This window comes from Oncorhynchus gorbuscha, linkage group LG12 (genome assembly GCF_021184085.1).
Source record: "Oncorhynchus gorbuscha isolate QuinsamMale2020 ecotype Even-year linkage group LG12, OgorEven_v1.0, whole genome shotgun sequence".
NCBI lineage: Eukaryota > Metazoa > Chordata > Actinopteri > Salmoniformes > Salmonidae > Oncorhynchus > Oncorhynchus gorbuscha.
In genome coordinates this window covers 73,852,229-73,879,325 of record NC_060184.1, presented here as the reverse complement: position 1 = coordinate 73,879,325, position 27,097 = coordinate 73,852,229, and the positions used below count along the sequence as shown (strand labels likewise).

At 43.8% G+C, this 27,097-nt stretch overlaps 2 protein-coding genes across 2 annotated transcripts; one reads left to right on the top strand and one right to left on the bottom strand.

Moving 5' to 3' along the window:
- Nucleotides 1-26: 26 nt before the first annotated feature.
- LOC123990423 (serine/threonine-protein phosphatase 4 regulatory subunit 1-like) lies at nt 27-19,660 on the bottom strand. The gene is made up of 20 exons (XM_046290970.1): nt 19,566-19,660; nt 19,369-19,413; nt 17,602-17,737; nt 17,398-17,504; nt 16,155-16,297; nt 15,626-15,772; nt 15,075-15,182; nt 14,704-14,769; nt 14,197-14,355; nt 13,527-13,651; nt 12,977-13,376; nt 12,593-12,863; nt 8,736-8,896; nt 8,363-8,644; nt 7,360-7,521; nt 7,001-7,101; nt 6,482-6,602; nt 4,611-4,739; nt 1,146-1,287; nt 27-862 (listed from the first exon to the last, which is right to left on the bottom strand). The coding sequence occupies exons 1-20, from the start codon at nt 19,570-19,572 to the stop codon at nt 699-701; spliced, it is 2,976 nt and encodes a 991-aa protein (XP_046146926.1). The 5' UTR covers nt 19,573-19,660; the 3' UTR covers nt 27-698.
- A 1,090-nt stretch (nt 19,661-20,750) lies between these two features.
- Nucleotides 20,751-26,570, top strand: LOC123991384 (vesicle-associated membrane protein-associated protein A-like). The gene is made up of 6 exons (XM_046292934.1): nt 20,751-20,924; nt 22,374-22,526; nt 22,968-23,071; nt 23,740-23,820; nt 25,289-25,465; nt 25,646-26,570. The coding sequence occupies exons 1-6, from the start codon at nt 20,867-20,869 to the stop codon at nt 25,805-25,807; spliced, it is 735 nt and encodes a 244-aa protein (XP_046148890.1). The 5' UTR covers nt 20,751-20,866; the 3' UTR covers nt 25,808-26,570.
- Nucleotides 26,571-27,097: the final 527 nt, after the last annotated feature.

Genomic DNA, 27,097 nt, shown 5'->3' with positions numbered 1-27,097 from the left:
CTTAAAAAAACACCGCAAAACGGACATCCATAATAAAAAAGACATTTATTTCTCATTAAACAGGAACCCCTGCCTGCCAGGGGGAGGCCCTCTGTCTACGGGTACAACAATGTGCTGCACTAGAGAGTTAAAACAATGGAGGCAGGAGCCCAGGAGGAGAAGACGTGCTACGTCCACAGAAGAAGGCTGTGATGGTACAGACATTTTTTTAAAGTTTTTTTTTTTATATATATGCAGCATAGGAGTCATTTATACAGAATGAATAAGAAAAAGCAATCACAGAAACATTACACCGTTTAAACGTTTTGAGTCAGACAGTCGTCCTGCTATGTGGTTCGATAAAGCTTGTGAGATACTGGCTTTTCCGCTAAGTCTCGGGAGGATGAGAGCGATAGAAAGAGAGCGGGGAAGGGGAGGTACTGGGGGGGGGGTCCTTATTAGCACTGGTCCCCATGAGTTCCCTCATCATCATCCCCCCACCATTTGTTTCGTTAGTCACTGAATCCACTCCGGACATTCAAGTATTTTCCAGTTTAAGGAAGACACTTAAGGCTTCTGTGGCAAAAAAATATAAACAAATCAAAGCACTAAATTCATCTGTTGATTCATGAGTCCTCCCCTTGTGGCTGTTGAGAAGTAGAAGCTACCTCAAGCCCTCTGCACCCTAACCTGTGCGTGTTTAGAGGGACGATTTGGGCTCAGTAGGTGGAGGAGGTGGTGCTCATGGCGTCCTCGCTGAGGCGAGTGCTCCCAGGATGCACGCTGGCAAAGTATTTGACGTCCTTGTCCAGGTCCATCTGCAGGGCCACCAGTGTCTGCTCTAGCGCCTCCTGGTGGGAGTTGGCAGAATGCAGGAAGTACTCTGCAGGGACAACAGGAAGAGGACCGATGTGACCAGGGTTCAACTGCAGTTAAGCTGACGATATATGGAGAAGTCATACTTTCATGTTTCCTTATTGGGGATTAATAATGGCATAGCTATATACTCACACCATCCAGACAATTTCACTATGCATTGTGTGAGTGCAATTAAGGTACTTCATTTATAAATAAGATTAATTTTTATAATAACAAATGAAGACCTAATTGTTTCCTAGGCCTAACTCTATGGAATTGGTCAGAGGAGCAGGTGTGTGTGCATGTACCTCTCTCCAGCAGGCTCTGACGGATGGTCTTGGCCAGCAGCACCCTGACGTTGGCCACGGGGTCAGAGGCCAGCTGTAACAAAGGGGCCAGCAGATGCTCCGAGAACTGCTCCAACGACACACAGTCATCCTCAATCGCCAGCTGACAGAAAGAGAGAGGGAGGATGGTGTGTGTGTTTCAGAGATGGATTGGGGTGATTCTGTGTGTGCATGCATGCACGACACACACACACACACACACTTGTGCCTTGTTGTGTTTGTGCGTTAACACACTTGACGACTCAGTCATCATGATCTCATTGTCCTCCAACACAATAGACATTGTGGGACATAACATGAGTGGCACCATTCTATCAAATAAAATGTTGAGGACAATGTCAAGTGGCCCATTGAAAGCAGTGTCCTCATAGCTACCATAGCAACTTAGTCCACTGTGTAATATGGGGGTGGGGAAACTAAAAGGCTCTTCAAATAAAAACAGACTTCAATTAAAAACTGTAATTAAAAATCCTTGGCAGCTGACAAAGTTTTGATATTCATCTTTTAGCCCCGAGACTTCAACTTACACCTCTTGTTAATATTCTTGAATTATTCAGTGTATTCTCAGGCTACAAGATTAACTTTACTAGATCAGAGACTATGCCACTTGGTAGTCTTACCCCTCCCTTTCCTTTCAAAAATAGTCTCCATCAAGTTTAATGCATCTGGGTATATTCATAATTCCTCAATTCTAGCAAAATGTACAAAGACAAAATTTTGTTCCCTTATTTGACACAATAAGACAGGATGTGGAGCGCTGCAACTCTTCTGATTTCATGGATGGGTAGAATATACCTCTTGAAAATTAACATTTTACCTAGACTACTTTACCCAATCCAAATTCTCTCAGTCTTAAGGTACAATAAGGTAATCAGAGCCATGAATGGCTGGTTAAGTTCTTTCATATGGAGTAAACACAAGGAAAGACTTCAGACAGCAATATTGCCAGATTCTATTGGAGACTTGGATATCAGTGGTGTGCCCACTTATGTTATATAATGAGGACTCCTATTTTGTTAGCTATGAGGATTTTGAAAACGTCTTCAAGATCTTATATCTTTCCAGAAGCTTGAAATCTATAAAAGATTACTGCAATAATCCCATTACGCTTAATTCACTTAAAGCATGGCGGTCAGTTCAATGTTTTTTAGGAAAGCCCAAACTAACCTCTGCTCTTAACCACCTAGATTTTATGTACCTGTATTGCTGGCTAACATCTGGCTTAATAAAGGGCATAGGCAGACAGAAGTTTTTAATTTGCTGAAAATATTTTGCAATTTGTGGAGACTGTTGAGCAGGACTTCCTCCTGCTTTCTAAGTAAGACACTTTTTGAAGAGCACCACCTTGATAAGCAACCCGGATGTGTTTCTCATTGAACAAATGACAAAGGAAAATGTCTACATTTATTTTGATGTTTTAAGGTCCTTTTTAAACTGTTGACACACAGGGGAGGGTATTTTCTATTACTATTGACAAGGATGTGGGAGGACATTTGGAGATGTGCAAAACATTAGCTGTAATCGTACTAGAGAGCAATCCGATTAAGAATAATACACAGGTCGCATACATCCCCAAATCAGACATGCTTTCAGCCCCTCATCCTCCTCAGTGTCTAAAATGTAAAACTGATACAGGCACCCTAACACATTGGAATGTGACCGTAAACTAACTACAAAAAAAAAAAAAAAAAAAAAGGTACTGGTCTAATGTTCAGGGGTACTGGTCTAATGTTCAATTTCTTTGACGTTAGTTCTCCTCAATAGGCATGTTACTTCGGTGGCAAAGATGAGGCTTTACAACATCCTTACCATCACAGGGAGGGAAAAACATCCTCTTAAAGTGGATTAATGACATGGTCCCTCTTCTATTAAAGGATTGGCATAAGATGCTATTTTGAATGGGCTCCATTGGAAAATCTGACATGTACATTACATTCTAAAACAGATCAGTTCTACTAAGTGTGGGAACCTTATTTGAATTACCTAGAACCTGATTTATCAGCCATTACGCTGCAAGGATTGACTTAGTGGTGGTAGACGACTTTATTTTATTGTTTTATTATCTGTTAGTTTTTTTGTTATTCTTATTTTATATTCCTTTGTTACTGTAGCTCTTAATGTTGGAGAAAATTGTGAAATTCCAATGAAAAAACGATGACAAAAAGCCATGGCAGATATCCTGTCAACGACCGTGCAAAACACTGCTGACATTACCTTAACCTATGAGAAATAAATACAAGCCCAAGTCATTTTCTAGGATCGTAAACATACACCACTCTAAAGGGAAGTAAGTAAAGTCGTTCAGACAGAAATTGACCTTGTTTATTTGGTTAGGCCTATTGCATGATTATTGGTGTTGTATAGGTCAGGAGAAGACAAGAGAAGAAGAGCGATGAATAGGCTTGGGCGGTGGTCATGCCGACCTTGTGCCATCCTGGGATATTTGGTAATACTGGCACTGAACACAAGGGGCACTATTGTCAAATCCCTTTAATCCAAATGTTAGTAATAGTAATGCTAACAAGTAAAAATAGAAAAATAAATGGTCTCAATGGGCTTTACCCTGGTTAAATAAAGAATACATGTCAAATCCCATAGCAAATGCTAGCTAAATGCTAACATTTTATAAAGTCTGACAAACTATTTGCAGGACAGACATCCCAGAGCAAAGTTATACAAGTAACACAAAAATGCTACTCACACTTTGCTGCACATACAAAACAAATATTAGACCGCAAGGCTATTGATCCAGGAGGGGACTCCACTGTTACAAAGAGAAGCTTGATGTCGCATGAAGCTAAATTAGCAAACCAAATACACCACCGCAGAGCATTTAGCACATTTTAGACAGTTCAATGAATAGTTGTAATATAATATAATATATGCCATTTAGCAGACGCTTTTATCCAAAGCGACTTACAGTCATGTGTGCATACATTCTACGTATGGGTGGTCCCGGGGATCGAACCCACTACCCTGGCGTTACAAGCGCCATGCTCTACCAACTGAGCTACAGAAGGACCACAGAAGATATCTAGCTGGTAAACATTTAGTTATGAATTCCATACTGTAACTAGATCACCTGGTGCACGCTGCACAGCAGTGAGTGACTCACAGGGCTCTGCTGGCAGACTCATCGTTGTGTGCTTGTAAGCAAACATGTGACTGGGGACTACCGGTAAGCTTCATAATGAAAATGATGTGACTGGTGAAATGAACAGCGCAACGTGCTTTATTTTCTAAAATATTGCACAAGTTGACTGCAGGCATTTACTTAAAAGTAGCTACAAATAACTTCTAAACAAGCTTAAAAATGGTTAACAGTATTGGAGTTGAAAAACCACCCAGTGGCTAGTTCCAAATACCCCGGTATATACACAGTATACTGCCAAAGCCTAACCATGAACATGACAAAGATGTCCTCACCTGACAGATGAAAGCGAAGGCCTGTCGTCCCGACCACTTGGGGGAGTGGCAGAACTTCTCTACCAGCTCACTCAGGAAGTCTGCCAGCAGCGCCTGGCACGACGCCACCTTCCTGATGATCTCACTCACCTAACAATATACAATAAATATTACGTATTCCTTTTCGTGTATCAAAATTGTCATCAAATACTGGGTAAATGAAGCCCAGAGAACTTAAGATGGGCTCAGTAATGACATCATACAGAGGGGTGACGTCTTGAACGGAATCGCTAAACTACTATGATCTCTTCCCAATCAGGGCATGCCTCAGTGGAAAGCTAATATTGGGAAGAGACAATAGCGGCCATCTTTAGCAGACTTAAATTGTGTTGTTGCTGATGTCTGTAAGCAGGACGTCGCCCTGCTCTGTATGTTGAGCAAAACATGAGAAATGTTCTAGATATGTGGAAATGGTAGGGAGGGAGAAATACTTGCCAAGGATGTGGTGGTGTAACATTACAAAATACTACTAGATGCAAAAGGGTTTTCTAATGATCAATTAGCCTTTTAAATCAATAAACCAGGATTAGCTAACAGAACGTGCCATTGGAACACAGGAGAAATGGTTGCTGATAATGGGCCTCTGTACACCCATGTAGATATTCCATTACATTTTTTTTTCTACTTTTTAAATCAGCTGTTTCCAGCAACAATATTAATTTACAACATTAACAATGTCTACAATATATATATATATATGAACAATTTGATGTTATTTTAAAAACGGACCAAAAAAAAAAAAGTGCTTTTCAGTCAAAAACAAGGACATTTCTAATTGACCCCAAACTTTTGAACCATAGTGTATGTACACACACACACAGTACCTGTCAAAAGTTTGAACACAACTACTCATTCAAGGCTTTTTCTTTATTTGAGCCAATCAGTTGTGTTGTGACGAGGTACGGGTGGCATACAGAAGATAGCCCTGTTTGGTAAAAGACCAAGTCCATATTATAGCAAGCACAGCTCAAATAAGCAAAGAGAAGCGACAGTCCGTCATTACTTGAAGACATGAAGGTCAGTCAATACGGAAAATTAAGAACTTTGAACGTTTCTTCAAGAGCAGTCGCAATAACCATCAAGCACTACGATGAAACTGGCTCTCACGAGGACCGCCACAGGAAAGGAAGACCCAGTGTTACTTCTGCTGCAGAGGATAAGTTCATGAGTTACCAGCCTCAGAAATTGTAGCCCAAATAAATGCTTCAGTTCAAAAACAGACATCAACTGTTTGAATCAGGCCTTCATGGTCAAATTGCTACAAACAAAAAAAACACTACTAAAGGACACCAATAAGAAGAGATTTGCTTGGGTCAAAAAACACGAGCAATGGACATTAGACCGGTGGAAATCAGTCTTTTGGTCTGATGAGTCCATATTTGAGGTTGTGAGGCTGTGTAAGGACTATTTGACTAAGAAGAAGAGTGATTGAGAGCTGCATCTGATGACCTGGTCTCCACAAACACCCAACCTCATCCCAATTGAGATGGTTTGGGGTGAGTTGGACAGCAGAGTTAAGGAAAAGCAACCAACAAGTGCTCACCGTAAGTGGGAACTCCTTCAGGACTGTTGGAAAAGCATTCCAGGCGAAACTGGTTGAGAGAACACCAAGAGTGTGCAAAGCCATCATCAAAAGACAAAGGGTGACTACTTTGAAGAACCTAAAATATATTTTGATTTGTTTAACACTTTCTTGGTTAGTTTGTCTTTACCATTATAGAAAATAGTAAAAAATAAAGGGGGGTGTCGCTGGCTGTGACCATGTCGGGGACTGGGGGTGTCGCTGGCTGTGACCATGTCGGGGACTGGGGGTGTCGCTGGCTGTGACTTACCAGTTTGTAGGAGGTCCAGCGTACAGAGGACACTCTGTCCAGACACAGGCTGAAGGCCAGGGGTCGAAGGTAGTCATACACATCCTGACCACTGTACAGCTCCAGTAACAACACCAGCTGTCTGAGAAAACAGAGGAGATACAGATTACCCTGACCCATAGAACCTAATGTCACCAAAACAGACATCTCGTGGTCCTTCTGTAGCTCAGTTGGTAGAGCATGGCGCTTGTAACGCCAGGGTAGTGGGTTCGATCCCCGGGACCACTCATACGTAGAATGTATGCACACATGACTGTAAGTCGCTTTGGATAAAAGAGTCTGCTAAATGGCATATAATATTATTATTATTATTATTATTATCTTGGAGAAGCTACTTCTATGTTTAACTCCCTCAACCATACAATACAGGAACGTCACTACGTCGGGCTACTTCTCTGGCTACTAATGGTGTGTGTTACAACTAAGGTCACAGGGGAAATAAATGGATTACATGAAGTGTGGTAACACGGTCGAACCTACTCTGCCAGCTCTGATCGGAAGCGCCAGTTGCGGCTGTTGTCTGTGACCAGGAACTCCTGGAGCTGGTACAGGTATTTACGCCGGGTGTCCTGGTGCAGCAGCTAGAGGGAGAGGGAGCGAGAAAGGAGGTTGATCCCCTGCGACCACACTGCAGCACAGAAGACACAGCAGGTGTGCCTGGATCCTATCATCACTACAGGAAATATGAACCATTATGAGCTGCAGTCAACTCATTGTGACAACACAATAAAAAGGTTACCCATCCATTCTAATGATCATTTCTATTCGTATTCTTTTAAAATATTGATCAAGTCTTCCCTTATTGGATGCGAGTGCCAAAGAAAGAGGTGCCGACTGACCTTAAGGAAGTGGTAGAGGTGTTTGAGGACCCCTACCCGCACCTCATCCAGGTCCTTGAGGAAGCCGTTGAAGACTGGCACCAGGTCCGCAGCCGTCAGCTGGTCACCCAGGATCAGGGCCAGCTCGTGGATGGAGAAGGCCAACGTCCGACGCACCTTCCACTGGAGGACGGAGAGAGACATTAGAGCCCAGGAAGACCCAGGGACGTTAGAAGGCGTGTATAAAGTGGGACAAAGGGCGCGGCCAGGGGGGAGACAGCACCGGAGACATGGAGGAATCACACTGCGAGCCAACTCCAGTCCTCAGGCTTCCAACTCACTGATTTGGAAGGGGGGGGGGGGGGTTGAGAGTCTCACCAGAGCCAATAGTGTCAAGCACTTCAGCTGTCGTGCCTAGGGCAAAATGTCATTCCTTGCAGGCAGGCAAACTGTGGGGTTGACAACTGTAAGGTGAGAGGATAAAAGTTTGTTTTTGGAGGACTGCATTTGGAAAGCCAAGGAACCACACATTGGGCTTGGAGAATCACAATAAAAAAGGGTGCTTGAGGAGGACCAGAAAGAAAAGCAAACCTGCTCCATGCTCCAGTCTAGGTCCAGTCTGTCAAAGCACCCTCCCTGACAACAACCAGCTGGCAGGGGAGGAGGAAATAGACCACAGTGAGAGAGCCACACTGCTAGGCTACATACTAACCATGGGGGCACATTCAATGGAACGTGCAGATGCAGACGTCACGATTAGACCTTACGCTACAAGTGAGCGTTGCATGCCAGTTATACACAACCCAGATCTACCTAAACATTCCACAAGGTCGGTGTTCTAGTGCATGTGTTCCATGGTGGGGAGTGTTGAGGTTGAAATGGAATGGGGGGGGGGGTCAAAAACAACTTCTGAAGGGAAAACCGGTATTTTTCCTCAAAAACATTTACAGTACAATTGACAGAAGGTGTCAGTGAGATGTAGCCAGTGAGATGTAGCCAAGACAGAAGTGGCGCGTAGACACACCTGCATGTCAGAGGCCAGGGTCTCATAGGTGTCCCTGAGACAGTGCCAGTTCTGCCTGCCCAGGGTCATGGCCACACCAGGCAGGCTGTAGGCACAGTGCTTGGCAATCTCCATGTCCACCGTCTGGGCTCTGGAAGGGTCAGTCATGGACAGGTACTGGTCTAGCAGGGCCTGAGGGATCACGTCCTGATGCTTGGATTTCTTCTCGTCCTCTGGACTGAAGCTGCTATCGCTCAGCTCAGAGTCATCACCATGGTGCATCTGCAGGGTGGAGTTTCGCCTCTGCACAGACACCGGGATTAATCACAGGTCAAACATGACAACCCTACAGTTAATTTCTCTCTATAGGTGTGACACCATTCCACCCTCTCACCTCCATGTCTGAATGGTGTCCTAAAAGGGGCATCTGGTGCACTCCAAAGGGGTTGTCGTAGTGGTCTCCCCCCTGGCTGTCCCGGGGCTCCAGGAAGGCATCCTCTAGGTGAGAGTCCATGGTTGTGGCTCTCAGAGCAGCTGTCAGGACATCCACTTGTGCTGCAGGAGGGGGCATGAGCAGGTGAGTTCCACATTGCTCTGTCACCATGTTCAGAAACAATGCCCAAGGGGTAACCTGTATTATTGCCAAACAATACAACTTGAGCCTAGAGAAAATACCATATTGCTAATTTTTTATTTTACCTTTATTTAACTAGGCAAGTCAGTTAAGAACAGATTCTTATTTTCAATGACAACCCACTGTTCCTAGGCTAACTGCCTGTCCTGGGGCAGAACGACAGATTTGTACCTTGTCAGCTCGGGGGTTTGAACTTGCAACCTTCCGTTTACTAGTCCAACACTCTAACCACTAGGCTACCCTGCAACCTTCCGTTTACTAGTCCAACACTCTTAACCACTAGGCTACCCTGCCTGCTCATTCTATATACCTGAAGCGTCTAGGAGACCTCTTCCTCCTTGTTGTGACACCATTACCGTGAGTGTGTAAAACAGCCCATCGAGGCCTGTGTGTGTGTGCGCACATGTCATTGTCAAACAAGCGTTCTTTGTGCCATATGCACAACAGGGAGCCCTTGTCTAGGCTTACAGCCGGCCCTCTTCACAACAACAGATCACACACAAAACCAAGGAAAGGAGCCACTGCACTGGCCCTTAGCACCGACAAGGGGCTCATCTTTACAGACAAGGAAGAGCAGATTGTAAATCTGTCAAGGCTAAGCAGAGTCAGTCATTGTGCTTCAGTGCATCTCCTGAACAGGAGATGTCTGCTCTACCCAAAATTACAACCAATTAATTGCAGCATTACCACAAAAATGGAAGAGGCAAGTAGAAGGGGGAAAAAGTAAGGAACTTGTATGTCGGCCCTGTTTTAAAGAACAGAAATGGTTCAAGAAAAGTGTGATAAATAAAAAACATATACCAATTTCATTTAAGGACGAAAAAAAACTGACAGCTGTGCCATATAAATTGCAAAATAGTTGGAAAGAGATTTGATGTACCCATTCCATGGCACATGGTTTATGAATTGATACGCAAAACGCTGGATTCAAAACTAATTTTTCAATTTAAATTACTATACAAAATTCTTGCAACCAACAGAATAGAATGTTAATTATATGGGGGATAAAGTCTTCCCAGCTCTGCAGATTCTGCTGTGAAGAGGCAGAGTCATTAGATCATTTATTTTGGTATTGTCCATATGTAGCTTGTTTTTGGTCACAGGTCCAGGAATGGCTGAAGAATTGCAACATTTGCCTAGAACTAATGCTGCAGATAGCAATACTGGGTGACTTGAAAAGCCATAGTCAATCAATCAATAATATAATAACAGTTTTAGCAACAAACAAAAAAATAATTACAATCTGTAGAAGCTATGAGAATAGAAAGGTTCAATTATTTAGTGAAGGATCACAGCACAGTAGAAAAATATATGGCAAATAGAAATCCAAAATGGATGATGTTGAGAGACAGATGGGAGGGGTTGAGTGGAGCTGAAGGGTGGGACTGGATGATGTTGAGAGACAGATGGGAGGGGTTGAGTGGAGCTGAAGAGTGGGACTGGATGATGTTAAGAGATAGATGGGAGGGGTTGAATGGAGCTGAAGGGACTGGATGATGTTGAGAGACAGGGGTTGACTGAAGGGTGGGACTGGGATGTTGAGAGACAGATGGGAGGGGTTGAATGAAGGGTGGGACTGGATGATGTTAAGAGACAGATGGGAGGGGTTGAATGGAGCTGAAGGGACTGGGACTGGATGATGTTGAGAGACAGACAGATGGGAGGGGTTGAGTGGAGCTGAAGGGTGGGACTGGATGATGTTGAGAGACAGATGGGAGATGGGAGGGGGGACTGGATGAATGGAGCTGAAGGGTGGGACTGGATGATGTTGAGAGACAGATGGGAGGGGTTGAATGGAGCTGAAGGGACTGGATGATGTTGAGAGACAGATGGGAGGGGTTGAGTGGAGCTGAAGGGTGGGACTGGATGATGTTGAGAGACAGATGGGAGGGGTTGAGTGGAGCTGAAGGGTGGGACTGGATGATGTTGAGAGACAGATGAGAGGGGTTGAGTGGAGCTGAAGGGTGGGACTAATAACAAGATAAACAATGTAAAACATACAGGATCTGTAAAATGTATAAAGGTTCTGAACTTTTGTAAAATAGTTACAAATAGAAATCCAACTGGATGGACATCAGAAATAGAGGAAGGACTAAGAACAAACAAGAGAGAACTATTGTAAAATAGACCATCTAAAATGTGTATAAGATGAATAAATTGAAGGTAAAAGCAGAAGTGTTTATTAGTTTACTCCAATTGGGAGGGGGCTCGGCGGTAGGGTTTGAGGGGAATAATTATAAAGGCATATTCTTTTAAAAAGTATGTCTGTCTATATAGGCATATGTGTGTATATATATATAAAAAATTATGGGGGATTGGAAATGATGCAGACGATTACATTGGAAGAAACAATCCGCAATATTAAGCTGATCCACCCCTTATTTTTTAAATTACATGGTTGCTGTGGAGGAATGTTTATTTAGATCGGTGATTTTCTGCATTTTCCAGAGTGACAGACTGTTCTTCTTGCAAAGCCTGTAAACATTTTAAATCAAACTACTATATTAATCTTACTACCTAGAATAAAAATATTTTTTTTAAAAATCGCATTATTGTGTGCATGTAACCATACTCAGTGACAGATCATTAAATTCATGTGACCCATTTTTAGAAACAAACAGTACTGGAACACAGCAGAGTTCTGTAGTATAGGTCTAACCCAGGGTAACTCCAGTCCTCAGGGGTCTGATTAGTGCCTCAGTCAACACACCTGACTCCAATAATCAACGGCTCAATTTGGAATGTAATTAGTTTAAAATCAGCTGTGTTTGCTAGGGATGGCAGGGCAGTGTTACAGAACTCTGGCCCCTGAAGACAGGAGTTGTCCATCCCTGGCCTAGACTACTTGAGTTCATTACATGCAGCATGATAGGATTGCATCTATAGGCAGACAATGAGGCTCGCACATAAAAGGAAGATTGAAGGAAAAACTGTTTAGCGACAAACTGCTTTAGTTTGAAGTTTCTTTCTAGTGCTTTCAGGGATCCTCTGACAACGCCTCTTCCTTTCATTGTGCCATTTGTAACATTATAAGCCACACCACACCTCTCCCGGTTTTCTATTTTACCCCTCTCTTTCAATCGGCCCAAATATGACTTCCGGTTTCTATTGTGTGAAATGGCCAGGTGCCAGCAGGCTGCTAGCCTCACATGCGACATTAAGGGTTTCAATTCCACCAAAAACACAGTGGACTGTAATCAAAGGCTATCCTCTCACACCATTGGCCTATAGGGTTCGGCTCAGAACACTACTCTACACTACCTGTGAAAGAGCTTCTTCTGTCCAATCACAGCAGAGGAATGTTAATAATTCAAAAACAATGTATTGAATTTCACTGCTTGCTCTGGTTAAGGATTAGTCTATTTTTAACCTGAGGGATTTCACCCTCCATGACAACTTCTCTTACATTATAATTGCATTCAGCCAATACACTAGGCCACTGTCCCTATATGAATGGATGCACAACCATGAATTGCAACTGTTACCAAAATAACCACCTCTTATTGAGTTACATTTCTACGTATGGTATTGAAGTAAACAGCTTCTCGTGATCTCAGCAGTAGTGTAGACCGTTTACAGGTAGGTCAAGCTACAGCTTTACACACAGCACAGCTCACCTTTCACGTCGGGGTCATCAATATGAGGCTCCAGGTTTTCGATCAGCTCTTCCAGCTGTTTCCTATCCAGGACTGGGGCCGAGGCTTTAGCCTTGCCCTGACCGGAGGAGACGTAGCAGGGGGGGCTCCTCCGGGACCATCTCCCCCTGCTGGAGCAGCTCCATGTCCAGGTCCATCTCAGCGATGGGCAACCTCCAGAAGTGGAAGGAGTTGTAAAGCTCCTGCTCGGGGATATTGTCCTGAGGACTGACATAGGGGGACTCCTCCCTCCCTGAACCAGCAGAGGAGAAGGATGAGGGCGCCAATATGTCTGCTGGTGAGTCGTCCTTCTCGTTAGAGGTTGTGCGTTTCTCATGTGGCTGTGGCTCGTTCTTAGTGCTCTCAGTAGCCACTGAAGGGGCTTCCTCCTCTTCCTGAGCCCCTGCTGTGCTGGTAGAGTTTCCCTCCTTCTCCGAGGGGTCCGAGTTGGGGGCGAGCGAGGAAGCCTCCTTCCCACAGAGGCACTCGGGACCGTCCAGGGCCAAAGCCTCCGCAGTCTGCTCCCCACCCCCCCTGCTCTGCCACGTCCATTACACCCATCTCCTCTGTCCGGCAAAACCCCCCATCCTCCCCCTCGCTGTGGTCCCCCTGGGCATGGTTGGAAATGCAGTCCTGTTGTAGACAACACTCTACGTGGTTGCCATTTGTGCATACAGGAGAGTCATCCCCCCGCCTCTGAGAGTCATCTGTGTTAGCGCTGAGGGAAGGGTCTGTAGTGTCCAGGTTCAGTGGTTTCTCTTCAATACTGGGGGGGGGGAGAGAGAGAGAGAGAGACAGAGACAGAGAGAAAGCATGTTACAAACAAGCAGTACAATACAAGCTTGGGGTATTTCCTTCACTGAAAGAAAACCATTCAAAATCAATATTCCCTTTCAGATGCCCAAAATGGCTGCACCTGTTCTGTGAGTGGACACAATTGCACTCGCCCTCCTCCCCCTCTCTGAAGTACTGGCCCACACTGTTGGGGCTGGCGAACGTGGAGATGAACTGGCCAAGTGACTGGAAGGCAGCCTGACGCACCTGACACACAGTAAGAGAGACAGGAGGTCAGAGGTCAAGGAACAAACAAGTATGACATGTCAATTACTCTACAGTCATTTAGCAGACACTCTTGTAAAGAGAAGTAGCCAAGTTGTGCATTCAAATAAGGAAGTTGGCCTCTCAGACATCTTGGTAAAATATGTCAAGTGAATGTTCCCCAAAGTGGGCTACCTACTACCCACAGGCCCTGCAGTAAAAATTTAATGTATTTACTCTAAAAAGTTAGTTTAATTTTACATTTTGCAGAAGCGCTTATCCAGAGCATGGTGAGTGCATACACTTTAATTTCATATTTGTTCTTACTGGTCCCCCATGGGAATCAAACCCACAACCCTGGCGTTGCAAGTGCCATACTCTACCGACCGAGATACAGTGGACATGTTAGTTCCCTTAATTAACAGCAAAATACCTAGAGGATTAAGAGTAGAACTCTGGCCCCAGCAGGTCAATGTTTAATGCCTATGCTTAAGTAATTAGTTTCCATTTACGATGTGGGTTGACCAAAATTTCTGCTCGGTGCTCACCCATCGGGAGGGGTCACTGATGAGGCTGATGAAGAGCGACGATAGCTTGGTCCTGCGCACTTCCTGCGAGGTGGACGAGGAAACAGTCATGAAGCACTCAGCGCAGGCCTTTCTCACCCCCCACACGTTGTCCGAGCAGAGCTGGAAAAAGCGGGGCAACTGGGCAGGAGAGGAGAGAGGTGGGGGAGTGAGCGAGATGAAGTTTTTAAAGTGTTTCAGTCGGAGCTTAGCATGCAGTTTCATTGTCACACAAAGCCGAGCTACTGAGTGGAGAGAGGACATCAATGTTGTTTCACCCGTTACAATCTCAATGTCACAACACAGAACAATATGCTGAGAATTCAGAGAAAGTTTTGGAAAAGTGGCAGTTGGGAACGGCATGTACAACAGAAACTTCTGGCTTTTAGATGACTCATTTAAGTAAACCCTGGTGTGTCGCTGGAAGCAAACAAAGTTAGCAAGTCAGTTGGCTGAGAAAGAATGAAACCAAAAGAAGTCAACACGTACCAGGAGTTCCTCTGTTGCCTCTCCTCCAACAACACTGCAAATGTCGCCAAAGTTTGCAGCGCAAACCTGCCACAAACACACAAAAATGACCTCATCTAAAACAATGACTCCAACCCCAAGCAGATTTAACAATATGTTAAACAAAAAAAAGCTGAAAAGTTGAGAAAATCTGCTTGAGTGTATAGCCACTGCTTGGGGGTGATCTAATCCAGGGTCGTGTTTATTAAGGCACAACAAAAGACATTTAAAAATGTTAACAGGGGGGAAAAAAGGGAAAGAAACATGTGCCCAGTGCAGCTAGTCCCTCCTATTACAGTCCATTTGTTTGTTTGGTGCCTTATGAACACAACCCTAGTTTAGTCTCTACTAACCTTGCGCACGTGGAACATCCTGCAGTCGCAGCACATCTCACAGAAGCGGGGCAGGAAGAGGCGCTCGGTGATGTCCTTGCCTACCATGGGGGCCATCTTACAGATGATCTACAGCCACAAAAACAGAGCGTCAAATTACACCGTCCGTCAGGATCCTTCTCACACAGCGCGGTGGTTTGAACTAAAATGTCACAACAAAACTACCTGCGTTCTACAGACAACTTTGAAATACCCTTGGCTTGCACTATCCGCAGAAGGGCAAACATTCATTTGAATGCTGGCTGCAGCCTGCTTCTGGAAATCACAGCTATGGTTAATAAAACAGAAGGGGTCAACCTTATTCTACTTTTTGCATTTGATCATATCTAAAAATGTGGCACAGTAGCTGCCTGATAATGTCATAATGTTGTGTGGGTCATGTTCCCTGACCACCAGTCTCCACCTTCTATTCTCATATGTATTACACCACTTTTTACCAACAAAGCTACTAGTAGTGCACTTTATAGGGAATAGGGTGCCATTTCAGGCATCTCCTTGGTCACGTGACTCACGGCCATGGCTTCAGTCTTGACGTCGTCGTTGCTGTCGGGGGCGGTCAGGTCCACCAGGACGGGGCACACCAGGGTCTCAATGTCCCCCCTTTCAATCAGCTCCTGCTCCAGCAGCACCAGCAGGGCCGCCTGGCTGGTCTTCCTGACCTGGCGAGATATCACAATTATACAGACACTATTAATAACATTAGGTAGAATAACATCTATGAGCTTAATTTATTGTCTCTGAATAGATGTTTAACTAACATGTGCCAATGGCTAGAGAAAGCGAGTGAGGCAATAGCGAGTGGGTTCTGTAGCTCAGTTGGTAGAGCATGGCGCTTGTAACGCCAGGGTAGTGGGTTCGATCCCCAGGACCACCCATACGTAGAATGTATGCACACATGACTGTAAGTCGCTTTGGATAAAAGCGTCTGCTAAATGGCATATAATATATACATTTTTTTTTAAACAGAACAAAGTATGAACAATACAACAAAACAAAAAAAAGAGGAGAATGTAATGTATTCTTATCACACGCCTCCCTTACCTGGTTGTTCTGGTCAGCCAGGTATCTCACCACGATCGGTAGCAAGTACTTAGAGAAGGCAAACGGAATGGAAGGTCTGTTCTCCTGACAGAAAATGGCGATGTGAGGAACTTGCTCCATTAGTTCTGCTCTTACAGAGGGCTCTGAAAAGAGAAAGGTCAGACATTTTAAAAACACTTAAGAGGTATTTTAAGGACAGTAGAAAAGGGGGTCAATAAAGCCTGAAGATCAGATGTCTTCAATGACAAAAGGGGCCTGGTTTCATCATCGACATGTTCAACAATGACTGACACCTGGCTGGATGCCCTGGGACCAGAGGAGGATATCATTTTGTCAAAATAAATTGTCTGCAGAAACACAGTGAAGATAACTAAATTCACACCTGAAGTTAAGACAATATTTTAAAGACGCACTAATAAATAGCTGTGAGAAGGATGCTGATGGACGGTGCATTTTGAAACGTCGTTTTACCAGGCGGGGCCAGAATGTCCCCGAAGCACACCCAGCGTATGTGATGCTAAGGGCATACATTTTTTTTTGGGGGGGGGGGGGTGGGGGGCTGTTCGGGTACACATTTTTTTTAATGGAAGCAAGTCAAAGTTCAGAGCCCGAAGTCTACGCTCCTTCGTATGTGATTGGTCAAAAGTAGAGAAATTTCAATAACAGCTGTCATTCAACGAGGGACAACTCATTTTTATGCAACTTTTTAATTGAAAAATATGCACCAAACATCTTAGATGTAAAAATTGTGTGACTAAGAGCTCGTCGGCAGGAATGCCAAAATGAATTACAGATTTCTTGAGTCTTAGATTAATTCAGACTATTTTGAGGAAGTGTATACTGGCTACAGCATCTCAAAATGGACAAACATCACTATTGCCGATTTTCCTCGTTTTTCAAGTTAAGGCATTTTAAGAGAGTATGCGAGCTGAACTGAAGCATGCCGACACCTTCAGCCTACCTGAACCTTACAGGGCCAAGGGAGCAAACTGGGACTGGCTGGAAAACTCAGACTACATTTCACCTGTATGAAATGGCATCTAGGTGCAGTTAACTACATCCCTCCATCAAAAACACTCATGGGTCTCTCTCCTCTGCACTAGTGGCCAGCCAAGAGAACAGACAGACTACTTCTTGACAGAAATAAGGGCATGTCCAGGGCATGCAGACACACACAACCGTTTTCACTACAGTCAGTCGTTAAATATGAAACAAAGGCCCTTATAAACCGATGGGGTCTTACCAGAGTCATCAGCAAGTCGACCCACTCTCTCCAAGACACCGATACAGTCCCTCTCATCCTCGCTCACTGCTTTTAGTGTGTCCAACAAACTTCGTGCCACCATCTGTCTGGAAGTCATAACAAAATGTGATATTTTAAATATTCTATTTTTTTTTAAGTCTTCAAAAAAGTGTGAGTTTTAATAACATTCCATTGGACATTTACCTGTTAAAAATATTTTCACTAGCGACGTATTTATCCAATCTTCCAAGGGGAGTCAGCATCTCATCTTGCGATACAAAATCCAAGGCTGAAGGTATAATAATGACGTCAGACTCTGAGCTGTAGTCATCCACACCAACTATTAGAGACATTGGGAATATTGTGCATGAGAGGCACCCACCACCACGTACCCAGTCAGGCCGGTGAGGGACAGTGATGAGATGACATGCAGTAGTGGCAGAAGCTTGGCCCCAATGCTAAATCTATTAGCATATCAACAGTGGTTAGGAGAATGCAGTCCAAGGGGGGGGGGGGGGGGGGGGAAAGTGCAAAAGTGAAAATGACAGATTTGGTGAAAGAAACATGAAGAAGTCCTTGAAATACAGTGAATGTACATAGTATACAAGCAGGTGGGGATCTATAGGATGATGGTAGTGATCTGTAGGTGGACTTGTTGCATGACTGTTCTCGCAATGGTATGGGTATGTTGCAAAATGCACGACTGAAACAAAGCAATCTATCATATTGCAACATAAATACCTAGCTTGTACAGTGTATGGTAACTGCAAATCCCAGTTATTGCACAATAGCCCGGCTAGGTGTATAAACTTCTCACTTTCGTTACAATTTATCAGTCACCAAATTGTCTTAATATGCATACTGGATAGTAATAGAAAATAGATAGCTGGCTAGTTGTTATATCATACTAATTTAGATTGGCTGCAAAGACTAGCAAGCCTAATAGTCCAGTTCAGGAAGTGTCAGGCTATAGTCGTAGGGCTTAACTGGGTTCCTTATCTGATGTAACAGAAACCTACCTCCGCTATGGGTGGTAGCTAGCTAGCTGACCTAGCTAGGTTAACAATCCTGCATGCAAGCTTCATGTATTAGGTTGAGAACCTAGTTAGCGAAGGAAGCGAGACGATCATAATCAAATGTAATGCAGTGGTTACTATGCTTGGCTATCGGAGAGGCTAGCTGGCTGCTTGGCCATCGGAGAGGCTAGCTGGCTGCTTGGCCATCGGAGAGGCTAGCTGGCTGCTTGGCCATCGGAGAGGCTAGCTGGCTGCTTGGCCATCGGAGAGGCTAGCTGGCTATCGGAGAGGCTAGCTGGCTATCGGAGAGGCTAGCTGGCTATCGGAGAGGCTAGCTGGCTATCGGAGAGGCTAGCTGGCTATCGGAGAGGCTAGCTGGCTATCGGAGAGGCTAGCTGGCTATCGGAGAGGCTAGCTGGCTATCGGAGAGGCTAGCTGGCTACTTGGCTATCGGAGAGGCTAGCTGGCTATCGGAGAGGCTAGCTGGCTATCGGAGAGGCTAGCTGGCTACTTGGCTATCGGAGAGGCTAGCTGGCTATCGGAGAGGCTAGCTGGCTATCGGAGAGGCTAGCTGGCTACTTGGCTATCGGAGAGGCTAGCTGGCTGCTTGGCCATCGGAGAGGCTAGCTGGCTGCTTGGCCATCGGAGAGGCTAGCTGGCTGCTTGGCCATCGGAGAGGCTAGCTGGCTGCTTGGCTATCGGAGAGGCTAGCGCGTGAGTGTTAGCTTTTACGAAACTAAATTTGAGAGCATTTTTAAATAAATGTAGGATGTGAATATAACTCACTACACATCGAAGAAGTTAAGTAAGTTGCAAAGAAAAGGGGACAGTTTAACTCGTCTACCCAAGGCCCACACAGACCCGTGAACTCCAGAGAGCCGACAAGGCAATCATCGCATGCATTTGCACGGCTAGCTAGCAATTTCCAACACTGAAAACACAGGGACAAACTTACATCCGTCCAACTCCTCCTGGGAATCCTCTTGGAGTAAAGATATATCTGTTAAAAAAAACAACCACAAACCGGAATCAAAAGATACTCAATCTATTACCAAATTGTTCTGCTGTATCGACTTTCACTCGAAACTGTTTTTTAAAAAAATGGGACGGAATTGTGCATTTTCCCGAAGCTAGCGTAAATAGACTACGTACCCGCCATCTTGTCCTGGTCCTACATTTAAAGCGGTCTGTGCAGATGAGGTAACAACTGGAGGGAGAATACAGGAACTGCCGTTACAAATGAACGAGCGGTCCGGATAGTATAAAATCGGTGAAGAAATCACCACCCCACCAAGAGGCGTTACGGTTGATAGTAAAGTACAACGCCCAATTATTTGTTTAATATGAATTATACTGAACATAAATATAAACGGAAATTGTAGTGTTGGTCCCATGTTTCATGAGCTGAAATAAAACATCACAGACATTTTCCATAAGCACAAAAAGCATATTTCTATCAAATGTTGTGCACAAATTTGTTTACATCTCTGTGAGAATTTCTCCTTTGCCAAGATAATCCATCCACCTGACTGGTGTGGCATATCAAGAAACTGATTAAACAGTATACTAATTACACAGGTGCACCTTGTGCTGGGGACAGTTAAAGGCCACTCTAAAATGTGCAGTTTTGTCACACAACACAATGCCACAGATGTCTCAAGTTTTGCTGGAGCACTGCAGGAATGTCTACCAGAGCTGTTGCCAAACAATCTAACGTCAATTTCTCTACCATAAGCCACCTCCAACGTTGTTTTGAGAATTTGGCAGTACTTCCAACTGGCCTCACAATCGCAGACCGGTCCTGGCTTCTTGACCTGAGGGATCATCTGAGACCAGCCACCCTGGCAGCTGATGAAACTGTGGGTTTGCACAACAGGAAGAATTTCTGCACAAACTGTCAGAAACCATGTCAGGGAAGCTCGTCTGAATGCCTGTTGTGCTCTCCAAGGTCTTGGCCTGACTGGAATTCGACTTCGTAACCAACTTCAGTGGGCAAATGCTCGCCTTTGATGGCTACTGGCATGCTTGGAGAAGTTTGTAGTGTCTTAGTCACTATATGTAATTATATGGTTATAGTCGCGGATAAGCGTACCTAAAACACAATGTAATGTTTTTCCTACACATGTAAAAAATAATATACAGTGCCATTCATGCATTTGAGACTAGTCAACGCTGTTAATTTATTAGCTTAGGGTTTTTTTTTAAAGTTAAATAAAACTCTGAAAACTGTATATTTTGGCTCTGTAGGCACCCTCTGAAAAGGAACACGTTTCTATTGGGCCAAATGTATTTGAGAATATTTATGTTGCTCATACATACAATTATCTGGTTCAGGCGAAGCGCGCGGGTTTCGCGGTGATGTGTATTTTGCGCGCTCCCGTAACAACTGTAACTCGTGTGCACGTTTTTTGGCTCTGAACACCGGCTCCTTTGGAACAGTTTTCAACAACACAATGTCTAAATTGGAGCAGATCATAGTTATTGAACCGCCGTATGATCTCAAATTTAAAGGTAAGATGAATAATGTTGGTGGCTAGCTACCACTTGTAGACGTTAGCTAACGTTACCGACTCCAGGGGGGGTGTGTTAGCTTCAACAACCCTACTGAAACCTCTCGCTTACCGCCGCCATTTTGAGATGGCAGCGAGGATTTATGGGCCTGTACCCAGTTAGCTACCCAGTTAGTTACCCAGTTAGCTACCCAGTTAGTTACCCAGTTAGTTACCCAGTTAGCTACCCAGTTAGCTAGCCAGTTAGTTAGCTACAGTTAGCTAGCCAGTTAGCTAGCCAGTTAGTTACCCAGTTAGCTAGCCAGTTAGTTACCCAGTTAGCTAGCCAGTTAGTTACCCAGTTAGCTACCCAGTTAGTTACCCAGTTAGCTAGCCAGTTAGTTAGCTAGCCAGTTAGCTAGCCAGTTAGCTAACCAGTTAGTTACCCAGTTAGTTACCCAGTTAGTTACCTAGTTAGCTACCCAGTTAGTTACCCAGTTAGCTACCCAGTTAGCTACCCAGTTAGTTACCCAGTTAGTTACCCAGTTAGTTACCCAGTTAGTTACCCAGTTAGTTACCTAGTTAGCTACCTAGTTAGCTACCCAGTTAGTTACCCAGTTAGCTAGTTAGCTACCCAGTTAGCTAGTTAGTTAGCCAGTTAGCTACCCAGTTAGCTACCCAGTTAGCTACCCAGTTAGCTAGCTAGCTATCACTGTACAACATTTTTATCGTCAGCCGCGGAGGGCGTATGGTCTCTAGTGACCCTGGTTAGCTGACTTCTTACTGTGGCATTGACACGGATAACTACCGTAACGTTAGTTTGCTGTCAGTCACTCAGGGATCATTGATAGCTAGCTAACGTTAGCCTGAAATAATAGTCCCTGACATGGTTGTTTGGCCATGTAAGTACTATAACATTAACTAGCCTGATAGATAGGTTCAACTAACAAGCAACAGATTCTGATTTGACCAGACCAGTCATTACATGTACTATTATTCTCACGGATTTAACTAGCTAGCTAGGGTGACACTGCTAAAATTGCAGTTGTTGAATATGGAAATAGTAGCTCGCTAAATAAAGTAAGCTGATTGACTGACCGCTCATATGCTAGCTAACTATCCCACTCATTGACACTTTGCACAGTGTCCAGATAGTTCATGCATTGTTATGGTATTTTGTTGACCGCATCCCTAGTGCTCATTACATTGAGAACGAGGTGTAGTTAACTTTGTGTAACCGCAGGCTATTTTCACGTTATAGTTGGCTATGCTTTTATGCCTTGAGCTACATGTTTATCTGAGCCTAGCCAACAGTTAACACTATTGTGTTTTAATGGGTAATTTTACTATATAGAAAATAATTTGCCATAACGTGTAACTAGTCTACGTTGGTTGTCATTTGCGTCTTGTGTGTGCATTGTACAGGTGACTCCATTGACCCTCAACACCATCTCCTTTCTCTCCAATGCAGGTCCCTTCACAGATGTAGTGACCACAAACCTCAAGCTCAAAAATCCCTCTGACCGAAAAGTATGCTTCAAAGTGAAGACTACGGCACCTCGCCGGTACTGTGTAAGGCCCAACAGCGGCATGATTGAGTCAGGAGCCACTGTCACTGTCTCTGGTAAGGCTTTTGTATTTGCAGACCTTTTTCACTGTGTTGCCAAATGTATAATGAGCCCTTTTTGTCAACAACATTAAACAAGAACAAATTATATCCTGTCACTATTTCCACTTTAATTAAATGTATAACTCTAAAAAAAAAATTGACCTTTTATTGAACTAGGCAAGTCAGTTAAGAACAAATTCTTATTTACAATGACGACCTAGGAACAGTAGGTTAACTGCCTTGTTCAGGGGCAGAACAACAGATTTTTACCTTGTCAGCTCGGGGATTCGATCTAGCAAACTTTCGGTTAATGGTCCAACGCTCTAACCACTAGGCTACCTGCCACCTCAAGTACAGACGAATCAGGCATGTAAATGTCAAATGCATGTATCAGTAGGCCTATATGTATGCATAGTCATGACCCCAGTTTTGACCCCATATCTTCTGTCTCAACAGTAATGCTGCAGCCCTTTGACTATGATCCCAATGAAAAAAGTAAACATAAATTCATGGTACAGACAATCTTTGCACCATCCACTGCTACAGACATGGATGCAGTGGTAAGTGTTCCTGTCCACATTGCTACCAAATACATGTTGTGCTTTATGTTAGTAGCTATGTCATCAAAGGAAAACCTGCTTTTGAATATTTACAGGTTTCAGTACTGCAGGGATCATCAACTAGATTCAGTGGCTGGTCAGGGGGCTTGATCATAATTACAAATCATTTGTATACTGTTGACCGCAAGAAGCCCAAACAGATATACTATTTCACTAAAACATAATCATTTAAAATCTTGTTTGCATTTGATATATAATCACATACTGTATCTCTCTTATGCGTGGGAATACTTTGGAACAGATTTCCAAAAAAAATCAGCTTGGAGCTGATTTGCTGGTATTTTTAGTGTTTTATCCCCACCCCCCACATATTTTGTTTTCGCTCAGAATTTAGTGGGCCAAATAAAATAATTTGGTCTGCCAGTTGGAGAATCCTGCAGTACTGTATTCAAAATGATTTTTATGATTTCTCCAGCAGAGGGCAGCAAATGGCATATTACACAGATATATCAGCATTTCCACATCCTAATGTCTATAGACAAGTAACTGACAGTATTGCATGTTCATTGTTATTCCATCAGCGGTCCCTGTGATCAACTGATCGATCTGTGTTGTTCACCTCATCATCTACTTGTCAATCTCAACTTCTACTTGTTGAATCTCCACAGTGGAAAGATGCAACGCCAGATGATTTCATGGACTCCAAGCTGAGATGTGTGTTCGAACTGCCCACTGACAATGATAAAATGGTAGGTAGTGTGCAGTAGTAAAGGCTGGACTTTCCAAAGGAGTGGAAATTCTATCAGCTGCCATATATTTAAGCAATAAGGCACGAGGGGGTGTGATATATATGGACACAGCCCTTCGCCGTGGTATATTGACCATATATCACAAACTCTAGAGGGGAGTTAGTGCTATTATAAACTTGTTACCAACGTAATTAAAATACACGTTTTGTTATACCCCTGGTATACGGTCTGATATACCACAGCTTTCAGCCAATCAGCATTCAGGCCTCAAACCACCCAGTTTATAATTGTTTGATATTATACCTCCAATGTTGTACTGTTGTCACGGCCACAGGTCAATGTTGTCTGTCAATGCATCTTTTTCACATTTTCTCCTAGATTCTACTTGGATTTCTCTCCCTCTCCTTGCCCTGTTACTGTTGGTTGTTCCTTTCTCTGCCTTTGCCTAGGTACAGTCATTTGATGGGTGCTAATGATATCATGGATTTTTGATGATTTTAAGTAAATAGCTGCTGTACTAACCAGAATTTCTACCTCAAACTTCCCCAAAGTCACATCTGAAATACTCACCGCTTGTTCCTAGTATGTGATAGGTCCGTTTTGTTTGTTCAACACAGTAAGAGTGTATAACCGTTTATAATACATTGAGTGTTGAATGTTCTACCCTACAATCCAAGCAACCACTAAACAATCTAAAGCTATATACATTATCTATTGGCATGCATATTGCTTGTGCCCCCCCCTCGTGCGATAGCCTAGCGGTAGTACCAGGGAGACTCATGGTAGGGCCATGGGCAGACTCCTCATCACCCCAGGGCCAGAGCAGACCCCCAAGCTCAGCACCAGACACCTGGGCAACAGAGCAGCCTTCACCCCCGGAGAGTACTGCACCCCCCTGGGAACCAGGCACCACCTGGCAGCCAGCGACCTCCCAGAGTTCATGTCAGCACCCAGCTCAGTGCGAGGCAGGGAGTGGCAGGTTTGTGGCAGGACAGGAAGTTGAAGTTCAGGTGTTGTTTACTCCCTGTAGGCCAGGGGTGGGCAAACCTTTTGGCTGAAGGGTCACACTCGGCTTTCAAAATTCAGTGGAGGGCCGCACCAAATGTTTGTTTTTTTTTCTCTTGTCGAAATCAATTTGTGGATTAGAGAAAGATCTGTTTAATATATATATATATGTATAACTTCTCATCTACCCAAAATAATTATTCCCCTGCCGTAGCTGGTTGTAATTAGAATAGTAGTTAGAATGAAAACGTATTACCGCTTCATACTAATTTCAAACTAATTAACACCATTTAAAAAAATATATATATATTTTTTCCATCTGCTTAACAGTTTCGTGAAGTTTGGTCTACTCTAAAGCGTGTTGAGTTTGTGTGGTTGGAATGTACAGCAATGTCAGGAGGGAAACTAGCCTCTTGTTCACGTTTGTCTTTTCACCACCTTTTTCCACTTTCCCTGCTTCCAGGATGATGTTGATGCAACCAAAGCTGCCCCCGTCCTCAACTCCAACGCTGACGGCACGTCGGCGCCCAAGCCAATCAGCGCATCCGTGGACGACTCTGAGATGAAGAAACTGATGGACGAGTGCAAGAGGCTGCAGTATGATGTGGGCAAACTCTCAGACGAGAACAGACAACTCAAGGTATGGTCATAGGTTGTATGATGTCTAAGATTCAGGTGGTATTAGGTTAGTATTATATATTGGCGATATACGAACATATTGTGAAGACAATGTTCTTGTTAAGATGATATTGGTCTCGGCCTATGGCTGTGGCATGTGGGAAAGCTTTGGGGTTCTAACCTACTGGGTTTGTCCTCTCAGGACGAGGGCCTGAGGATGAGGAAGGCCCACCGGTCAGACAACATAGTCTCCAGCTCGGGCGCCACGATGAGTAAACAGCATTCTTCCAGTTCCCTCCCCTCGCTCCTGGTCGTCATAGCAGCCATCTTCATCGGATTCTTCCTAGGGAAGTTTGTCTTGTAGGGGTGGAGCGAGAGAAAAGAAAAGTGAGCCGGCATGGGCTCGTTTGTCTCCAAGGGCCTGGCCGTAGCGCCAGCTCACGGCCTACGTACATATGTTCTGTGTACCCAATCATAAGCAGGCCTGGCCTTTTACAATCTCACATGGTTAGTACACGTGGAAAAACAGAAGAATGAGCTTTCTCCTTTTTTTGGGGGTTTTTCCTGATCTTTTTTTGGGGTGAGGAATCAGGGGAGGGATGTTTGGGGGGAAAATGTCAATTGTACATTTGTCAGAGCATTGATAACAGGTGAGTCGGGGCACTGGGTTTGTGACCTTGGTTGAAATCGGAAGCAAAAAATAAATAAAAAAATGAGCTCTCTCTCTCTGTGGTTTTAATAAGAGTTTGAATGTTCAGTGTCTTGTCTGTTATTTTAATGATTTTAAGAAAATGGGATGAAGAAATAGCCTTCCAAACAAAAGACTCTGCTACATGTTGCCTAAACATTCTCATTTTCACTCAATTCTTCTAATCTTGGTTTTTCTTGAGTTATGTGAAAAGATACAGTATGCTGGGAATATAGGTGACTCCTACTTTTCCTTTTCCCTACTGACATAAACACACAATTATAAAAAATGAATTTTATTATTATTACTATTCTTTCTATATTTTTTTTTTTCTTTACAAATTCTATATCCCTTGTGAGGCAAAAAGATCTACGTTCTTGCAGTCCTGTCCCATGGTATTTAACATTGATGAAAAATAAATAAAATCTTTAACATTCTAGTGGCTTGTCATCTTTGTTTATCTGTAAGTCGCTCTGGATAAGAGCGTCTGCTAAATGACTTAAATGTAAATGTCTTTGAGGAAGAGCAAGGCTTCATAACCTCCATTTTGTTAACTCCAAAATTGCAAACTCTGTTGAACATGCAAATGTCATTGAAGTGAGCTGCATGAAACATGGCCAGGATTCAATCAGATTGCGCTTTGTCGACAATGCAGCTTTTAAAGGCAATCTTTGCAGACTGCATTCATGGTAAACGCTGCATTGGTCAGCTCATTTGGAAATGACCAAATAGGTCATTAGGGCCAATCAGCAGTTAAATCTATAACAAAGCCGCCGCCCATCTCTTATATCAAATGTATAGTTTCAACCATGTTTTGAGGCTATACAGTTTACATTTACAAATATTGGAGTTTAAAAAAGTTATTCTGGGTTCTGATTGGGTATGACAGTTGAACTGAGCTCATGGGGCATTTATAAGTTATAGTCTTCAAGAATCAATGTGTATTGAGAGGCACAGTGGTCTAAG